The sequence below is a fragment of the Lagopus leucura genome, unplaced genomic scaffold, assembly GCF_019238085.1.
Source record: "Lagopus leucura isolate 7727_CA_CO unplaced genomic scaffold, USGS_WTPT01 Super-Scaffold_100026, whole genome shotgun sequence".
Lineage (NCBI taxonomy): Eukaryota > Metazoa > Chordata > Aves > Galliformes > Phasianidae > Lagopus > Lagopus leucura.
In genome coordinates, this window is record NW_024962277.1 from 4,106,817 (window position 1) to 4,128,891 (window position 22,075).

The 22,075-nt window shown below is 36.8% G+C and overlaps 1 protein-coding gene across 1 annotated transcript in view; it reads right to left on the minus strand.

Annotated features, from left to right (window-relative positions):
- Nucleotides 1-22,075, minus strand: part of CACNA2D3 (calcium voltage-gated channel auxiliary subunit alpha2delta 3) — a 395,935-nt gene that overhangs the window by 261,088 nt on the left and 112,772 nt on the right. Inside the window, exon 4 of the mRNA XM_042880325.1 lies at nucleotides 12,151-12,210. Coding sequence (XP_042736259.1) covers nucleotides 12,151-12,210 — 60 coding nt within the window. The remainder of the gene's footprint in view (nucleotides 1-12,150; nucleotides 12,211-22,075) is intronic.

The window sequence follows — 22,075 nt, forward strand, 5'->3', positions numbered from 1 at the left end:
GGTTACCTGTGGCTCACAGCACACAAGCACTGTGGGTGTCATTCACCCACGAAAGATGTAGTCACATCAGCTGCAGTCCTTTGGACTCAATGACATCCTCCCTTCCCAGTTTTGTATTCTCAGACATATGAAACAGGGAGATGAGAAGAAAACTTGTGCTGGGGGAGGATGAAGGAAAGGAACGGTTCTCAAAATATCTGTTTTAAAAAAAAAAAAAAAAAAAAAAAAAAAATCAAACAAAGCTCTCACCATTCAACGGGGAAAAAAAAAAAAACCAACAAACCTACAAAGGGCTGCATAGCTTTTGCTCCATCCACTCCCAATTTCTACTGAAAATATCACCATCTGATTAAAGTGAATGAGAAAATGTAAAATCTGCATTACCAGCCTTCACTGAAGGCTGCAAAGGGTCTTAGTTTGATTCTGCTGTTTCCACTGCTTTCTCTCAGCAAAAACTCTCTCATTACTGTTTCATTTCTCTACAAACTTTGCAAATCCTGCTCAGGAGAAGCACTAGCACTGCCCATGTGCAAAAAAGGTCAAGGACTGACACATAACTTAAAGAAAACATATAGCAAGCTATTTACAAACAGACCAGAAGGAATTTTTAAAAGTTATTTATATGTAGGGATAACTGTGGACACTAATTGAGCTGCTATTTTTTTGATGTTCTGTGCAATTTAGTATAGAGTTTGGACAAAAAATGACAAGTGTTTTGAGACTCACATGTTTTATAGAACATATTGTACTTTTTTAAAAAAATTTGAAAATAATCTTCAAGAGATTTTTCTATTCAATAACCTATATTAGATCCCAATGAACATACAGCTCATTAAATTTACAGCAGGTTGTAGTTCTGGGGGAACAGGTATAGAAAATGAAGAATTTTTTCAGAACATCTTATTTCCCATTCTCACTACATCTTTTCATTTCATTGACATTTTACAGGTCACTGAAGAACAAAAATCTGAGTCGGTCTGGTAGAACAATGATTACTTGACCTCTATAGAGCTACCTCAATAGCCATTTACCTGTATGGGAACTTTAATAAAATCCATGACAATTTCTAGAGGCAATACAGGATTTACCTCTTCAATAAGAGGTGAGCACTCAGCTCAACTTTGAACACCCCTGCCTCTACCAGTGACACTAAACTCCATGGGACTACTAAATAGTCTGCAGGAAACAGTTGGATCCCAGACTGTCTCATAATGCACAAGACAGCACGATGTTTGCGTTGGGATAAAACCTAGATGGATCTGAAGTGGTATATAGCATTGTGCAAAATAGTACAGAGCTTGCTATGAGAGATGTCTGCTCAAGATATGATCAACAGCCAGCCGCCATGCAAAATATATGTAAAGTCATCCAGGGCAGCATTCTGTCTATATCACCAATGGCATGGGAGTGAAGATGAGTTCAGGTAGCGCACAGCTTTGCAGAGCAGACCCCAGTCTGCCTGCACAGCCCTCTAGGGAAGGGGAGCTGAGTTGAGCACCACAGCGAGAAGTGTGGCAGGAATGGGGACCAGCAGAGGCAGAGCAGTTCAGAACCGTGTCAGGGTGGCAAAGTCTCCTAGTGGGCTGGGGAAAAGTCCTTGAAGTGTGTGAACTCTCCAAAACCTCCAATGCCTTTCACAAACTCAGGTAATCTTCCAGATCTGTTCCTCACTGCCAACCAGCCAGCATTCACCAGCCCCATACCCAAAACCTCTACTGACCCTTCCAACAAACCTTCTCCCCCAAGCTTGACCCTACTTTGCTGCAAAATTCAGTTTTGCATACGATGCTGAACTCTTGAGCTGACTTTGTCAGCAGGAGCTTCGCACAGTCACAGAACAGCCATTAAAAATACCATTAGTATCCTTGATTGGAACGTTCAGTCCACAATAATATTTCTCTGAACACATGCTCCTCATTTCCAACAGCTAACTGGACCCAGAATCCCAGAATACGATCTCAAGTCCTTTTTATTTTTTTCTTTTTTTTCCAACAAACAAAATTGGATGGCCTGAAAGCTTTAGCTATTGTCTGTTAGTTTCAATCTGAAATATATAAAATGTAACATTAAATCAAACTATTGTTATTGTATTTAAAAAAAAAAAAAAAAACAAACACAAACAAAGCACTTATTGAAACTTATCCTCTGTGATTTTTATTGTGAATATACAGTCAGGTTTTTTTAATTTTTTCTCCTCTGCAAGTATAACTCTGCTGTTTCATCTATTCATTTTTGCTATTGTTTTATTAGACAGAACTCATCCTACAACACAAACTACAATACAAGTGATAAAAATTTGTTCATCAGACAATATATATAAGGCTGAAAAGCAGAGCTTTACAAATATGGATCAAAACAAATCCTAAACTGGGCATGCATACATCTAAATATTTTATACTACTGTCATGGTCAAAACTGTGCTAGGTATGTGGAGCACAGATTAGAAGACTGTACTTTGATGTTTTTACAAATTATCAGAGAATTATCATATTTTAAATTTTTCATTTTTATATTAAAAAGCCTTGACAGCCTTTGACATTGTTCTGCTCATTCTGTTTTGTGCAATTACTCATTAGTCATGGAAAGATAATCATTTTTTCTTTTGCAAGTAATTTTCTCAAAAAAGGAGTTTAAAAGTCATCAGTGACTATTTCATAAGCAGAAGCTTTCAATTAACTGTTAAACAAACATGCAAGTGCATTTCTATAGTAAAAAAATCATCGTTCACTGAATTCAGACAGATCCTACGTTTTATGAATCGACCAACTGCATGATCAATGAAATGATGTGTGAAAATAGAGGTAGAGGCAAAATAACCTCCCCAAATCCAGAAAATTTTCAGACAATAACCATTACCAGCTTTAATTAACTTCAACACAAAAGCAGGGGTTCCTTCTGTTTCAAGTTAATGAAGCTCAACACACAGACACTCCAATTACAGACAGAACATGTGACTAAAGCAAGTTGTATCTCATGATTGAAATAATGAGATTGGTATTTTAATTTTGCAATCAGTAATTATGGGAGATTCAGAAACAAAGAAACAATACATACGGTTGTAATGTTAAGGCACAAATGCAGAGAATATCCTTCCTATAAGCCAAAGGCAAGAAAATAACTTTTCCTACAATAAGCAGTATCTATACCTTGGAAATATTTCCACTATGATCTTCTACGATTTACTCACTTTCATACTACACAAGCCAGAAACGTGACCTCACCTACAGCTATGAACGGCTTATTGACTTGCCTTTCTCATATATATTCATTAAACCTTTATCTATAATACTGTTATTTCCATTGAAAATGATGGTTGTGTAGTAAAAAAAGCTGTTCTCCCACAAAAATGAATAACCCTAGATTACTTCCACCCTTTTCAATAATTTGCCTATTCCTAAATACCACGTTAGAAGAATATATGACCTTTAGCTTAATCTCATCACCAAGCACCGCCAAGGAAGAAAAAAAAAAAAAAAAAAAAAGGACAAAAAGAAAAGATGGTCTGCCATTTATTTCTCCCATTTATAGTTTATTAAACCTAAAGATAATAGGAAAAAGGTGGAAAAAGGCAGGGTATGTCTGGGCTGTAGTATCAGATATCACTGCTTATTATTGGCTATCTGCCTGGTAATCATAAATCCATAGGGTAATATTCTAAAACCTTTTTCTTTTCAGGTAGGTGTAAGCCAAAAAGAAATAAAAAAAACCTAAGTTTAATTTTCTATGAAGAGCAGAAAACAGCAAGCACAGCACAATTGGGTACCAGGATGCATAAATATTCCTGATTACAAACCCTTTCACAAAGAGCAAACAGGAAGAGTTTGAAGCTAACAGTGCATACATCATGCAGAAGGTATCTCTCTCCCAGAAGATAGATATCACATAGTCAATGAATGAACTGCTCTAATAAATTATATTATTCCTCAGAGGAGAAAGGAGAGAAATGTTATAAACAGTGACTTCAGAAAAGTGAGAACAATAGGGCATTGAATTTTGCAAGAGTGAATTGAGGAACTTTTTCCTGCAGGAGAGCTCAGTATCACTGACCAATGAGCCTTATAAATACAAACATTAACTCCAGCACTGCTGCTCCTCTGAGCGCCCTCACATCTTGCCTCACAGCACGTCAGAATCTAAATGCACGAGCAAAATAATGCAAGGCCATACAGCATTAAACGTGTTTCAAATAACTTCTTTAAACTATATTTACCAGGAAAGCTCAGAAAGCACACCATTCTAGCAAAACCAGATAGCAAATACAGAGCTTTGATTATAGATACAGCTGAGCATTTTCAGTGCAGAAGTCTCAGCAAAGGAGGAAACAACACTGCGCATCATCTCCTGCTTGCACCAGCAGATATGAGCTTAACATCCCCAGATAAAGAAATGCTAAACCTGAGGTGCAGTTCTCAAAGTGAACCCTTATAGGAGCACAGTGCTGTGCTTAATGCTCTCAGAGGCTGCAGCGCCCAACAGCAGCACAGGGCTCAGTTCATTTTTCTAAGGCAAAAGTATCACTAACTCAATCCAGTTTCTAAGATGCAAGTCTTGACAACTAATTTGAACAATTACGACTAAAAGAGATTTTAATCCAGATTCCTGCTTCCTGTCACCAACACACCAATCACCAACTTTTGGCATGTTTAGTTTCACTTCACCTCCTTTTCCTCTGGCTCTTTACCTGTCTTTCTGATGTGTCAGAATTGGAAACTGATAAGCTAAAGACATTTAAACACACCAGCTCTATCTGCAGTGACAAGAAATTACCCAGAGGTCTGCGGTGGTCTCCAGGAGCACTGTGGTAGGCTCACTCATATCGATGCAGCGTTCATCCCTCATGCAGTTCATGCTTATTCTGCCTAAGTTCTCCCAAACTCATTTTTAAATTGTATTTGAACCTTACCCACTTATTCTCTGAGGGTTTCTTTTGTGTTTTAATGAAGCTTGTGGCAGACAGCTCCTCTCTGTTTACATAATTGCCTTGCCTGACACTGAAGAGGGTGGAAAAAAGTTTTGTTAAAAAAAAAAAAAAAAAAAGAGGAGCTGAAAATGATTTCTCCATTTCAGCCCCACTATGAGGAAAGGTAATGGTTTTTGAGAGGCTTACAAAAAGATTACTGTCAGTACTCTTAAAACACAGAGCAATTAACGCTTAACTGCTTTGCCTTTACACAGTACTTACTTGTTTCTCCTTCTACAGCCTTCTTTCCTACACTTGACAATCTTTTGACACCTATTTCTTTTACTCCATGGATGCTGCATTCTGCAGCTTCCCTTGTCCCCATCCCACAAACCTTGTTTTCTTCTCCTTTCCCTTCCACCTTCTGCTGTTTGTTCCCGTCCAGACCCACAGAGCTAGGGCTGTGCAGGTGCCTCCAAAGGCAGGGAGAGACACTTCCTGCCTGCTCCCCATCCTGGCAAGCTCTGATCACATGCTATTCTCACTCTGCCAGTTAAACTGGGCACTTTTGAAAAGAATGCTGGGCATTTTGAAAGAGAAAACTTTCCAAGGCTACAGGAATTGTGAGTTTACCCCAACTCCTTCCATCATGCAAGAAATTTCAGCCTGATTTTAGGGCTAACAACATCACCACGTTAGGGATGCAGCATAAAGTATTAGTGCCGATTTTTTTTTTCCCCCTCTTGTGGAAGCAAATATATCTGCTTAATCACTGTTTCTGGCACGCATTATCTTTTCATCTGAAGAATATTAGCTCATTGCTCTATTGGAATATGATAAAGACTTGCCTTGTAAAAACAATAAAAGAAAAAATTCAGTGCTGCAAACAGTGAGTTATCAACATTCTAATGAAAACTTCTGTTTCACTTATAAACTCAGTAGGTGAATTTATGTGAACATGCAAGAATTTCAGCATTTATTTCTCTTAAACACAACTCTAATTCTTACAGATGCTTACAGAAAGCATAAAAAGCAACCTGAAAACAGTCGATAATTTGAGGATGGGAAGGGAATGGTGTATATGCGTTATACATGTGTAAATACTATCTGTTCCATCTTGTTATTGCTGTTAGACCTGACCTGTGATTCTTTCTAGTATTGGAAAGTTTTGCAGAATTGCAGCAGAGGGGAAAAGATTTATGCTGCAGTTCAGAACCATGATGTGGACCAAGCAAAAGAGATTCAGACGAGGGCCTCTGAGAACCAAAGTGACTGGCCTATCCTTCAGGGTCTTCCAAGTTGAGTGTCTCACAAGCTTCTCTTGCAATTGTTTCACATCATATACATAATTTAATATTCACTAGAGAAGCAGCTTGAACAGGCATCATTTCCTCACCGAGAGCCCCACCTATCTGATTATAAGTTGTTCTCTGGTTGAGGTTTCTATTGCTCTGAAAAGCTTTGGGATGGCTCATTATTTAATTGGAGAACTTTAAATTTTGAAAATGCTCTTGGGACAAGAAAGATATTTCCTCCTCATTTCGGGTAGCAAGCAAGCAAGCATAGTAAAGGGACAAAATTACAGATGGAAAAATGTCAGGCAATTGAAACTAACTGCTCAGTCATACAGTTCTAAAGCAATATTAGAGTTCAGATTTTGCCTGTTACATAACACATATGAACAAGCAACAGTATTGTGTTTGCACTTGAAGAGTGAGATTGAACTGATAAAACGCAATTATATTCATTTTGGTACAAAGCAGAAATAAAAAAGAATAGCACTAACAATTGTAGCTAGGTAAAAGGAACCACAGTCTGTGGTTTGCATCTAGACATTTAAGTGCTCTACACTGCGAGGACTTATCCTTAGAGCTATAAGTCTGCAACACAGTTTGTTGCATCTCTAGTATTATAACAGTTGAGAATACATAGCTTTGAGCACATAGAAATTAACAGGAGTAAAGCAAAATCAGGAACCAGAACTAGGAACTAGAGTTTTTCTTCTTTACTGTTTGCCTCCTTTTGGTAAAGTACAGAAGCACTTTCCAGATAAAAGATTATTAAACAAAGGAAACACTGTAAGTGAATAAAAACACTAATCAATGTTTTTTATCACTTAACAGCATCCTCTTATGCACTGTAATTCACTGACATTAGATACTTGTGGCTTTGTTCACTTATTCCTTCATCTTAAGCCCTCAGACTGCTGTGTAATTCTTAGGAGTTTGGAGCTTTGCTGTTTTTCTGAAAATACTCTGAATTCCATGCTTACAGCCTCTTTCCTTGATCTCCCCTATCTTCCAATCAATACAGAAGACCTTTCAGTAAAGAAGTTTCTCCTGATATCCAACCTAAACTTACCCTGTTGCAACTTGAGGCCATTTCCCATCATCCTGTCACCAGTGAGAAGAGACCAATCCTGATCTCAATGTAAACACCTTTCAGATGTTGGAAGAGAGCAATAAGGTCTCCCCACAGCCTCCTTTTCCCCAAACTAAACAGCCCCAGATCCTTCAGTCACTGCTCATATTCTCCAAGCCTTCCACAAGCCTTGTTGCCCTTCCTTGGACCTGCTCCAGCACCTTCATGTCCTTTCTGTACTGAGGTGCCCGAAACTGAACACAGTACTCGAGGTAAGGCCTCACAAGAGTGACATGGACCTATTGAAGTGTGTCTAGAGGACCACAGAAACGATGGAACACCTCTCCTACAAGTACAGGCTGGGAGCTGGGCCTGAAGAAGATAACGCTCCAAGATGACCTGGTAGCAGCCTTTGAGTATCTAAAAAGAGGCTGTTAAGAAAGAAGAGGTCAGACTCTATAGCAGGGACAGGACGAGGGGAGATGGTTTAAGACATAACCAGCCTAAATCTACCTTCTTTGTAAGAAAAGTCTTTTGCAGTTAGCTTGATGAGACATTGGAACAGGTTGTCCAGAATGGTGGTGGATTCCACATGCCTGGAAACTTTCAAGGCCATGCTGGACAGGGCTCTGAGCATCTCACCTAGCCTGTGAATGTCCCTGTTCAGTGGAGGGGAGTTGGACTAGATGACTGTTAATGGTCCCTTCCTAAGGATTCTACAGTTCAATTAGGAGCTAACAGCAGGCAAAAATCACACAGAGAAGGACCTAACTGGTCCTTCAAAGTCATGCAGGGAAGGATGTAACTGGTGTGTGTAGGGCTGAAAACCTGAGTCCTTAGGACTCTGTCATACATTACAGATTCAAGAAAGAAATAATAAAAATCAGCTTTATGCCATTATTCCTCTTTTTATTCCACTAAATTAACTTTAAGTGTATTCTAAAAAGTAACCTTTTATTTAAAAAATCTAATTGCTTAACCATCTTCTAGCCCTGTGACATAAAATTAGAATGTCAAACATCTTAATGCATTGGCACAAAACTGTCCTATACTATCTAGAAAGTAAAATTACAACAATCTGAAAAATGTCTAGTACTTCAGGTAATGTCAGTTATGGAATAGACTTGATTCTACTAAAAAGTAGTAAGCTTGCATTTATATTGTCACATTACACAGAGGGAAAACTCAACTGGAATGCAACTGATACAACATGGAAAATAAAAGAATAGCCCTGCAAGTATGTGTAATGAAACCATCTAGAAAATAAACCAGTAGTAATAATGAAACATTTTATAATTTCCTCTTGTAATTGATATCAGAAGTATAAAAACTGACAAGGAATCGTGTATTTGTAAGCATTTTCCTGAGCAAAAAAATTAGAATATTTTTTCAAGTTCATAAGAAACAAAGTAAAAGTTAAATTTAGGGCTCCTTTGAGCAGTCCAGTATCAGCTCTCTTACTGAGCATTCTCGAGGTTTGTGAAACACTGAAATAATACAGGACCATAACAGATCTTACCCTCACTCTGTTCAAACAGAAACACTCTGTAATACCCTGAGAAATAGCTCAGATATTATCATATAAATAGGAGAATACTGTAGAGGATGTAGGTGCCATCACAAACCGCAGAACTTCAATTTAAATGTGCTTTAGCACCTCATCAGTAACTGCCTAACTGCATCAGCTTGGCATCACATTAGTGTATTTTTACACACCAATATGCAAAACGTGTTTGTCAGCTGCAAATAGAGCAAATTCCTTTGTATATGACAGCTCCAGGGAAAAGTGTTGCACTTCAAAACCTTTTCCTTGGGTCTGGCAATCAACTTCACAATGCTGTTCCACTGAATCCCAACAAAAATGTTGATATCTTCAGTAGCACATGCTCAAGTCCAGAACAAGTAACGGAAGCAAAATTTTTCTTAACAGTGATGATAAATTATTAGAAATTTATTTCTAATAGATCAATTCAGTCAAAAAAAAAAAAAAAAAAAAAAAACTATATTATGCTCTGTTTTGGTTCCCAAAATATTTCTCTGACATAGAATACATCAACAAAACCAATCACTTCAAAACTTGAAGCATCCAATACTCCAGTGCTTGGCAGTCAGATCCTGTATTTCTTTCCTCATCATGTTAAAGAATCAGGATGAATGATGCATACTTTACTGCACTTTACACAGAGGCAAGGCCAGAGACAGTGTCCCTCTATAAGCAAAATGAGCAATTCTTAAAAGCTGTAGAAATTTTGTGACCAGGCAACTTGCTATAGTAATACAGATGGTAATATATTTTTACATCAGCAAATACATGATTTAACACAAAAAGACTATTTATTCCACTTAGTTGCCATTTGCACAGTCTTTAATGATACAAAATAGCTTGATACCATAGCCAATAGTGAGAAAAACTCTCGTATGTGTTAAAGGCTGAAATAAGTGACACTTTGAGCATCATTTCCTCATAACTTGCTACCAGTACAGATCTTAGTTTGATTCCCTAAAAGGGAAAAAAAATTCTGAATGTGAAACGTTGCAGGTTGTTCCTTTTAGCCAGCTCTTACTAATCTAGTTCAGTCATTTCTGAAACATTAAATATATAATATTGATGAGTTAGAGTCACATCACCTACTTTGATTTATATTGTTCAATTCATTGGGAGTTGGTTTTTGTTTGTTTTTAACTACAGGGCTGTTTTTGTTTTGTTGCTGTTGCATCAATAGATTCAGGACAGGAACAAATAGCTCTAAGCTTGGACAATTATACAGCATATTAATCAGAATACCTATAGAATAATTAAGGACAAAACCAATGATCTTCCTAAGAATAATACCTACAAGGTTTAGACTTGTCTTTAGACTAAGTCTTCAGCTGAATACAACACAAGCAATCTAAAAGATGAACTCTTCCAGTTGTTATTTTCTTTAGCATTTTTTTCAGAGTCAATAAAAATATTAATATAATTTTATTTCTCATCTCTATCATTTTTATGTACTGACACAATATTAACTATACTGTCTTCAAGACATAGGAGGTGATGCTGGACCAATAAAAGGCACAAAAGCATTTCCTTTATGTGCTTCCTGAATTTTCAGAATATCTGAGCACACAGAACGAACTGCATCACTGAAGCTGCATCATATATCACTAATTCAAAACACTTAATCCTGTTTTTCACATTGGCTGAGGCAATACAAACTAAATACAAACTAAGAAGTCCCTCTTTGATAGTGGAATTACACAGAATGTGTACTACTTAAGCCCTCTATCCACATCCACTTGAAGGTAGGCTAGTGAAGTATTCTGGCCATTGTTTTATATTGAGCAGATGGTATTATGAGATTCTTGATAAAGAACAACAATCACTCAACAAAGGTTGCAAAGGGGTCGCTGAAACCAAGATTAGCAATTGATTAGCTTTAATGGACCATGACAGTAATAAACAACAGAGCTCTACACAAAGATTTGATTGTCCCATTAATGCTGCTGACACAAATGGCTTTTAGCTGGCTTCCTCAAAGCGTTAATATCTTCAGAGCCTCAGCAAATGAAGGACTTTGTCAAAGTGAGAACTATCTTGTAGTGAAGAAGTACTTACTGGAGATCTCTAAAAAAAAAGTCTTCTATAAAGTGTGTTTCTCATTTATCCAGACAATAGCTTCTATTTCTTCAAGACAAAGTTCAAAAAACAGCACACCTCTAACAGGGTTGAATGTAACACATCTCTAAAGCATTGGCGTACAGAAGTCAGCATTCATTGAACGCAACAATAATATGAATAATCACTTTCATTGCCCTCATTTTCTCCTTACTCCAACATGCAATGACAGGTCCCAGCATCACAGCCAGCATGCTACACTCGATTTTTTATCCCTAGCTTTTAAGAGTTAACATTTTTTTTTCCTCTCTGCAGCACAGAAAACCGTTACTTGTATCATATTTTCATTAAAATGTTTTGTGATTATTAGATGTAACCATGGTAAAATTCTGAAAACAGAACTTACAGACTTTGTGTATTAATTAGCTAAATATATGGGAAAGCCTACAAAAAAAAACATCTGCTTCTCTTAATGCTTAAGCTCAGGATTTCAATAGACACATGACTAATACTTGCAGGAAGTTTTAAAATTCAATTGAGATAGTTAATGTCAAAGTAAACAAAACTCCACCCAACATGATATTCAGGACACCGAGGATGTAGGAATTCATGGAAGGTAGGAAAACCATTACTCATATAACTCTTGAGAAACATTGTCTATTAAACTTCACATTGTTAGGTTAGATTATGTGTTTTTTTTTAAGATAATCTCATTTTAACTGTTTTATTTAAGCAAAAGCTTTTCTTTCTAACAATTTCAACTGTGAGCTGCCACCACTTCTCCCTGCCATATTAATCCTAAAGGCAACATTTGGAGGCAGTGGCCTGGCTCTGAGGGCTTCCAGGTAGGAAAAAGAAAGTTGCCTGTTTTAGACACAGATCCAAACCACAAACCAATTGCATAAATCAAGGTCATGTTAATCCCATCCCAGAGGATCCCACCTCATCTGCAACTTCAGCTCCCTATTGAACAGTTCCTTGCCAGTATGCTACAAGGATGAAACATGCTGCTAATTACTGGGTTTAAATAACTTGACCTAGGCAGGCACACAAAGAATAGAAAGGAAATCTCTCAGAGTAAAACCTATCTGCTAGGTTTCCCAACACACACCCTGAATCTGTAATCTATCAAAATACTGAGCCAGCTTTCATTAGCTCCATTTTCTATAATCAGCATCCTTCTATTACTCGCATACTTGTCTTTCTACAGCAATTCAGTTCACATGAGGTACGGCATAAATTTTTACAGCATACTCATGATAAATATTGAAAAAGCAAATATTAATTTTACCTGCAAATCAGCATCAAACTCATGTTTCAGGTAAGCATCTTCTGCAGCCTCAACAAGACGCTGGAAAAGAAAGGAAAAAAAAAAAAGGTGTATTTTTGGAATACTTGATAAAATGCCTAAATTGAAGCATTTCTTCCAGTATGACAAGAAAATGGGTTTGAGAACTGTGTAACTCCCCATCTCCATATGATATCTGCTATAGGACTTCGTTAAAATCAGAAAAATGAATAAATAATAATAATAATTAAAAAAAAAAAAGATGAACCAGACCTTAAAAACAGAGACCAGGTTTTCTAAACCTTCAGCATCCATGTTTGGTGGTAAATTCTCAAAAGAGCTCAACCACTAAGAATTAAAGAAAAAAAATAAATGTTATTCGGCCATTTCCCCCTCCCCCCCACAACTGCTCAGCATCCTGCAGCTTTCATTCCGATATCAGTTTTTAAAAAAAACACAAAGGTGCTTTAACACTCTGGACTTCATTTTGCATATAGGAGCCTTTTTCCAGTCTAAACAAGTGGGAGGTATTTCTTAATACTGTACTTGATCACAAGCAACTGAAATAAATATTTTTTAAAATAACACAAGTATGGAAGAATAGAAAAACAGAGATCAAATTCTTCTACTTAGTAAATTTCAAGTGTTGCACATACTACTTTAACATGGTGTATAATCACAACAAGAATTTTCTGTTATGGATGTAATGTTTACTGAATGACAGTAATTTAGTTGTGTTTTTTATTCTTAATACTCAGAACTCTCTACTGTGTTCTGTACTTTTGAAGGACAAAATAAGGCTTGTATTAGAACATAGCTACTTGAAAACTAATTCACACAGGGATTTACTGCAGACATTCTCTTCTGAAAAAAGATAATATCCTTTCTAGGATGTTCTACCCAGGGTTCCTTCCAGTATTTTAAATCTGTCTTTTATTTCAGTTAACCGAAAATTCATCCATGTACAATCCAAAATTAATCAGATTCATCTGTCAAAGAATATTCCAATCATTTTATTTTCTTTGATGTATCAGATACCAGTAATGAACATTTATTTTCATATATACATATTTTTAATCACAAGGCAAGTGAGCTCGACTGCTCATGACTGCTGGTGTTCATGGCACTTCAAGGACAGCTGTGCACCCTTCTGCTTCCAGTTTCATGCACACACTTCTCTGAAGTCTTTGGATATAAACCAAAAAGCAGTCAGAATTCATATCAATTACCATACAATTTAAACTATAACAAAAAGTAAGAAAAAATATCTCTGATTGCCAAATCAGAATAAATAATTCTACAACAAAAAGTGAATGTTTAAAGCAGAGCCTTCTTGGTTAATTTTGCATGCAGCACAGGTCACAGCCTTGCCTTCCCCATCTGGGTCTCATCTCACAGCTTGCAAACCGTATTCTGCCCAGAGGGTTTTTCACACCTTTTACCTTAGTGCAGTGTTATATGTCCCAAGAGAAGATAGAAAATTTGAACCCTAGTGATGCCCAGGTTGATATAGAGGAGCAAGAGACAAAAGACAAAGCCCACAATGAATAGCTCTCATTTGACTGCAAAAAGTCCTGTCTCATGTAAGCCCAGCTGCTTCTTACTAAACTCTTTTAGCCTAATCCAGAACAGAGATGAAGCAGTTCAATGCCAGCAAATTCAAACCAGAATCAAATTGAGAAGTGCATCGGCTCACCTTCCCACAGGCAGAACACAACACATAACAATGCAACACCAGGGTATGTGAGGGGAAGCCATGACACAGTTCTGCAAATAAAACATCAAGTTCTATGGAAGTGCTCCAACTGCTTCTGTGGCATAGTTGCTCTATGCCGTATGACTAACAGTAAAATCACACCCTGTGACTTGGAAAATTGACAAATATTAATTTGACCCACTTTTTTTTAAGCATTACAAATAAGTAATAATAACAAAAGTAGTCCAATTCTTTATTTTTTTTTTATTTTTTAATTATTTTTTTCCAGAATCACAGAATGGCTTGGGTCAAAGATCATTTGACAGGGAAGCCTCAGAGCACTGAGGCTTACACATTTCATTGACCTCAGAAGCTCATCTTTAGCATGGTAATGATCTGATAATATTTAACAAATCTAGTCTTCATTTCTTAATTACAAGGAAGGCATTTTATGTAAAATAAATACTCCAGTGCGTTTCCAGAGGTATGCATCACTTTATAGAAGACCAAGAGCTGCATTACTATTCTGTGCACATGTAAAACACTGATGAGTATTTTCTAAACGCAACAGATCTAAAAAGTGAAATAAAGGCCAAAAAAAATCTTAACACGGAAATAAATACAGGGGAAAAAGGGATGTTTCTTTTTCTGTGGTGAAACACACACTTAACAGAAGAAAAATTATGATAGTATTTAATGAAATACCATTACCTAGTAGGCTGGAAAAATAATTCACGGCTTCATACATAATGTGAATTGATCCCAATGTGTTTCAATTACATTTTTGCCACAGTAAATATAAACTATAATTCATACCCACATGTAAGAAACAGCTAAAGAAGCATATAGCAAAAAGAGAAGCAATAGCAAAAACAGCTGGCAAGAAGAGCAGCACAGAAATGGAAAGTAACAACTGATACTCTATTGATTTTTCATTTAAATTTCAGTTGCTGTATTTGTTGTTCTGAAAAAATGTTATGTACCTCTCAGCATTCTTTCAGTACAACAGTCTCTGTAGGAAACAGAGCAAACAAATGTTCACTCTACAGACTCATTCCCTTGGACAAACAGACATAAACATACATGCACACTATGAGCTTCACCCTTACAAAGCTAACGAGAAAACTTATATTTTGGTACACTGAAGGTAGACAACAAGCATGTATTGCATTTTCTATAACATTTTCTGTATATATTTTCTGTAATAGTCTTTAATTCCAAAGGTTCCTTTAAATATCACAGCACCACCACGAAGGAGACTGAGAAATCTGAGTGATAAAAATTTGTATAAATAACACTGAAACATTCTTATTCTAGGGCCAATGATAACCTTTTGAAGTATTTTCATGATTGAACAGTTATTTAGCAAAGATAGCTCAACATTTTGCACGATTAGAGATTTTAACAGTTTATAATGACACTCTTAATACAAATGCCTATATATTTTTATTAAAGTAAACATGCTCTAAAATCAGTGCGAGAGGGAATAAATGCTCACCAAGCTGTGATTACCCTGCACATACAAGTCGAAGGCATCATATAATACTTAAGGAGCAGTTTTTATGCTGTATAGCACAGTTTATCTGAAGAACCACATGTTAAAAGGCTGATTCTTACAATTTCCAAATACATAAATTTTAGGAAGATGAACTCAACTAAAATATCAAAATGCATCACACATAAGAATGGGGAATGAAATAGAGAATGGAAGAAAAACTGCACCCCCAAAAAGACACAAAAATGTTCACCAAATTACAAAGCCAAAGTTAGATGTTTTTAGTGCTACTTGTATCACAAATAATGTAGAGCAGATAGAGAGAAAAAAATTGTTTTTCCTCAATAATATTAAAAAATTCCCCTGGCTATCTCTGAACAGGATTGTTTGCTTGACAAAGGTGAATGAGACAGGATGAGTAGGGAAAAAAACAGAAGCCAACAGAAATCAAGATAAAATGGAGTGGAGAGGAAAAAAGGTGAAAATGCTTAAAGAAAGAGAAGAGGAAAATTACAATTTTTACAAAAAATGAAGAAAATAGAAAATAGGTAGGGTACCTGTTTTAACTCCTGAGCACTAAACTTATCCATAAAAGCCACCTGACGTTACATTCCTTTCTCTCTACAGCTATCAAAACTAGAAGAAACATTTCTATTTGATTGATTCCTTTCTCTTTTTTCTAAGGTAAAACAATTGCCATGCATAGAGCCAGAAATGCAGCTAGAAATTTCTTCCTTCTCCAAATCAAACTGCCACAAATTTCAAAGGAGAACAGAAGACTGCTCTACCATACTCCTAATACCACTTTGGTACTGATACTATTTTAGTCCATAGCATTCATAGTTTATATTCCATAACATTAAGATAAAAAACCCACTTCAAAACAGTAAAAAATGCTATATTATGATATTTAAACACAATACCTCAAAGCAATAGGATATGAAAGATCAACCCACTCAATCGTAGATGCTCCTTTGTTCAGTCCTCGCCTCACAGCTAAAAAAGTACCCAAGGAGCACAGCATGATTTCTATCTGTTAATTCACATCAAACACCTTCTACCAGCACATTCTTCCAAAGTCACTAGACTACGTCTTAACAATTCCTTCAGTACGTTGCCAGTTAGAGCTGCTACCTCCACACTGTGATGCACAGTGAAAAATCCAGAGTCTGCAAGAATTCCAGGCAGGATACTTTAAACCAGGGACACTGCCCTGAGAAGTGGAGCAAAGTAAAATAAATAAATAAATAAATAAATGTGTGCATAAATCTGTAAGAGGCTCTTATATTTTAGCATCTAAATATATCAATTGCAACATGAAAAAGAAAAAAAAAGGTTCAACTCAATATATTTTTTCATCTTTTCCTCATGGCAGCACATCTGATATTCACCATCTACACAAACCATAGAATCATTAAGGTTGGAAAAGACCTTTAAGATCATCTAGTACAACTGACCACCTACCACCAATATTGCTTATTTACCGTGTCCCCAAGTACCACATCTACCCTTTCCTCAAACACCTCTGTGGACAGCGAGTTCCAATGCCCAACCACTCCTTCCAGGAAGAAATTCTTCCTAACATCCAACCTGAGCCTCCCCTGAAATCTTGTATAATTCTTCAGAGAGCACTGAAGATATGTTTTGGAGGTGAAAAGTAATTAAAAGCTTTTCTGATTAAATAACAAAAGGGAAGAAAAAAACACAACAAAAAGCGTAAACTCAAGAACATTCTAAGAACATAAGTTCATGCTGAAAAACAACTGCATGTAGGAAAAAACAGGAATTTATGAAAGCTCAAAACCTGTCTACCAGACTTTGTACAATATTGTAATCAGGGTTTCTGTCTCAACCAAATGCAAACAAACTTTGTAAATAAAGACAGAAGGCAGTAAAATGAAAAGTAATCTCATTCTCTTCAAGAAAATAATTCTTACGTATTTTCTAGGAAATCTTCTGTTACATTACGAAAGAAACAAGCAAAAAAACCCACCAAAACAGCAATCCTCTATAATAGAAAACATTGATAACTACTAATAGTTACCCTTTTTCCAGGTGAAATACTTTGTGTATCTTTAATAATCTTATTGATTTGAACATCAAATTTCCAATCAAAATTAACAGTAATTTAGGTGCGAACCTGCCAAAAATACTTCCTAAAGTGCAGCTAGATAATTATTTAAAACAGTTCAACAGTTGAGTACAGTCCTCAGAGAGAAATCAGAACTTGCATTTCAATCATCAGAGCAATTTTCTTCACTGGCTCCTTCATTAGAAGATTATGCTGTTCATGTGGGAACACTCAGTAATAGATTACCAAACTGTTAAGTACTACCCAGTTACCTTCCTGTGAATTCCCAATTTTGGGGCTCATTTCAGAATGAAAATCTACTTTCTTTCCAGGAAACCAGTGAAGGAGCAGGTACTTTGATAACTTCTGAAAAAGGTTTTGGAAAACAACAAGATTTATTATCATGATTACCTATTACCTATTAGCTTAGGTAATAATTCCAGGGCCTAGAGCATTTCTCTTACAAGGAAAGGCTGAGAGACCTGGGACTCTTCAGCCCAAAGATTAGAAGAGATCTTATCAAATAAATATCTAATGGGTGGCTATCAAAAAGATGAGGCCAGAGTTTTTCCAGTGACAGAACAAGGGGCAATGGGAACAAACTGGAACACAGGAAGTTCAATCAGAATGTGAGAAAGAATCTCCTCTTTGTGAGTGCGACTGCACTGGAAAGGCTGCCCAGAGGTAGTGGAGTCTCCTTCTCCAGAGATATTCAAAACTCACTTTCCTTTGCAACTTGCTGTAGAGAACCTGCTTTAGTGGGGGGGTTGGACTCAATGACCTCCAGAGGACCCTTCCAAACCCTGCAATGCTATAGTTTTGGTGTGGGTGGTAATTCCGCTGCAAACCCTTCTTACATCCACCAGAGTTCTAAAATCTGATTCTTTTCTAGTTTCTTCTGGTGGAGAAAGCAAAGAAGTTGTCAGAGAACATTTGGTGGTGCTCATCAGTAACCCTATTATTTTCTTTGCTCAAAAACGACAGCATACGTCATGCTGATGAACACACCAATCTGCAAACAGAGCTATCACCCTTGCTGTTTTACTGCATACACTTGCCATAATCAGTGATACTGGTTAGGAAGCGGAGGCTGATGCTGACCTTGAAGGAACACTTATTACCAACAGAAACACACGAGTCTTTAGACAGGCTAACAACACCAGCAGTAAAATTTTTTTTTTTCTTGTATTAATTAGAGCAGGGAGGTGGAGAGAATAAAAGTTTCTTTTCAGAAAGTGCAGCAACAGATGCTATTTCACTGTTTTTCTCAGTTACACAGTACTTTCTATGAAATTCCATCACTAAAATTGCTGCTGCTGAGCTTCAGACACTGGAAATTATTTAGCTTGTTATCTTGATGTTAGACAACTTCTTGTTGTCTTCTAGTTCTTGTGGCATGAGACAGATACCAATCCTGCAAATAACATCATATAAAAAAAGACTGCTCTAAGGCTATCAACTTCAATTCTAACAACTCACTAGGTAATGATCAGTCACAGTAAGCAATGCATCAATGCACAATCAAAGCACAAATTATAAGGTAAGAAAAAATAAGTTAAAAGCTTAGAATATATAATTATTGTAAATAACTTAAATTATCATTATTTATTCATTCAGGGCTGGAGGATTTTCAGGTTGATTGATGTTAGAGAGTTAGCTAGGTTTTTTTTTAAGCAACAAAAGCAACAAAGAGCTCAGCTTGACAAAGAGCTGGACAAACAGCAATGAAACTGTAAATGGATTAGTTATGATAAAGTACATAAATCTTGCATGTACCAGAATGGTGGTTAGGACAGCGTAATTAGATACATTTCTAAATTTACTAGGTCAACACTATATTTAGTTCTGCCATCTGAGATTGTCAGGGAAGAAGACCACAGATGAAGAGGTAAAACATTTGTCTGGTACTGTGTTTTGCTGTGTAAAGCCAGTAGATCAAACAAAATATAAAGACTATGAAATCTGTTCCTATCACATTATACCTAATAGAACAGAAAGGAAAGATGTGGTTAATATAGTTTTCTTCTATTCTTTTAATTCCATAACTCCCAGTCATTAAGGTATCAGTTCAGCTGCAGATGCAACTTGGAGCTGCTTCAGGGCTTTTTACAACATGATGCGCCTGCCCTGAGTACAGCAGTTACTTCAGGCACCTCTCTCCTATATCAGCGCCAAGGGAAACATTCTTCACCATTCCACATCATCTATTTGTCTACAGTTAGGTCAATCCCTGGAAATGCCTTTGCATAATTTTTTAAAATTCCACTTGCAATAAGGCAGCCCCATTTGCAACATCTTGTTTTCAGTTAAAAATTTGTGTCACATTGCTTTCTTCCATGGAATTTTCAAATTTTACCTATAACATCGCTTTGCCAAACACCTTACAAAATTAAGGAGAGTTAGTCTGTGTGTGCATACACACACATGCCTTTAAATGTGCATCTCTGCACGTACACACACATACTCAAAAGTAGCCTGGAAGTATCATTAGGACTCTTATTCTTGTTCCCTATATGACATCCTTTAATTCAAGCGTGTGATTTGTTAATCCAGTTCACACATTTAAACCATCACAGGTCACTCTTGCTGACTTCAGCATTATGCTCCTACTTGGATGGCACCAGCCTTCCTGTATGCAAGTGCTATCAAGACTTGCACCACGTCTGAGCAAAAATAGCTTGCCTTCCACTCCAACAGCTTGTAGCACCACTGCTGGATTCTCTACAGGTATAGAATCATAGAATCATTTGGGCTGAAATGAACATTTAGAGGCCACCTAGTCCAAGTTCACTGCAATGAACAGAGACACCTACAGCTCCATCAGGTGCTCAGAGACCATCCAGCCTGACCTTGAGTGTCTATAGGGTCTGTGTATCCACCAACTCTCCAGGCAACCTGTGTCAGTGCCTTATTGTAGAAATATTCCTTCTATCCAATCTCAATCTGCCCTCTTTTAGTTTGAAACCATATACCCTTGCATCTAATCACAACAGACTCCTCTGAAGAATCTGTCCCCTTCCTTCTTATAGTCTCCCTTTAGACACTGAAAAGAAGGAAGGAAGATTTGGAATAATTATTTTTATTTGAGTTCGCTTAAAACTTTCTATTGGTAGGATTCATCTCACCTAACCTTAGCTCTTTCAAAGTTAAGCATCTCAATACAGAAGAGAACTAAACATTCTCCATGTGTTGAGACAAAACACTGAAGGGTGGCTCGTCCCATTCTAAATTCCAGTTTCTACAGTAAGATACTGGGAGCTTTTCCCTTCACTCTTTTCTATACTAGATTTTTAACTTTTACGACTGAAGTTAAGGTAGGTGAGTCGCACACCATATGTACCACATAAATGAGCTAAAGAAATATGGAAATATTCCTATGCTTACTGAACAAGTCTTGAGGTAACACTTTGTCCTGATAGCAGCCCTGGGATTAGCCACCACGCTAAAGTGCTCCCGCTCTATGTAGAAGCACTAAGTGAATCCAACTGTATTGCTCTGTTCCCTCCCCTTCTGCTTCTCTCCTCATCTCTGCACTAAAGCTCACCTCTCTCAAGTTAATTCAAGTCCAGCTTGCAATCTGTGGCCCACTTCAGCAAAATCAGCAGTGATGTACCTTCCTTCTAGCTTCCTACCAGATTCTATAACACAACAAAAAGTCCATAGGATTTATCACTCAAAACAAAGGTCAGTTTCACAGTCTGCAGGACCTATTTCAATTCCTTAGCCCAGCATTCAATCATGAGACACAGAGACTTGTCTTTACTTTCAAACTAAGCTCTGAAAACAGAAGGTATCACTCTTTCTCAAGGTTAATTGCACTGTTACTGACTTTCCACAGGGTCAGGATTTCAACTGCCAATAGACTAAAAATAAACTTAAAAAGAACTCAAAAAAAAGAAGAAATCAAATTTAAACGGTTTTCTACTAAGATCTACCCACCTCCCTGCTGCAAGCAGAATGGGTGATGAAGATGCTCTAAGCTAGATATTAAGGTGAGTAGAGTATTACTGGGAAGGGATAAGGAAAAAAGCATTTCATGAAGAAAGATGGTGGGAACATCTTCAACAGATGGAGTTTGTTTGAAATTCAGATACAGTGAGGATACTGTAGCAAATATTTCACCTTTCCTAACAACTGACCTGAGAAGTTAAACAAATCCAATGTTAGCATTGTTACGATTCTATACTTTTATAACAAAAAAAAAAAAAAAAAAAAAAATCAAGCTAGAAACTTCAATCACTGCTATGAATATAAAGCCAAACTCATAAATACCAGAACACGTCAGAATGAAACTGTCTATTTCAATCTCAGTAATACTATACTATTATCAATGTGATAGTGCATGACTTAGTCCATATGATTTTGTTTGGTTAGAACGCTGATAAATGCCAAGACCTTTGCAGTTCTCACAGAGCAATGGCAGCAGGTATCCATGGCAGATATCACAGAGCAATGGCAGCAGGTATTTTATACTAACCAGAATTGAACCATGCAATCATTCATCTCAGACTTAGAAATTCAGTGTCACATCTCAGGTTATACGGGCACAGATTCCTTGGCAAACTTCAATACTTAAACGTACTCATTTCTGCCTTCAATCATAATCATTATTTAATTCTGTTCCTTTCATACTTGATTACAGTCTAGACATTCTAATATCTTTTCC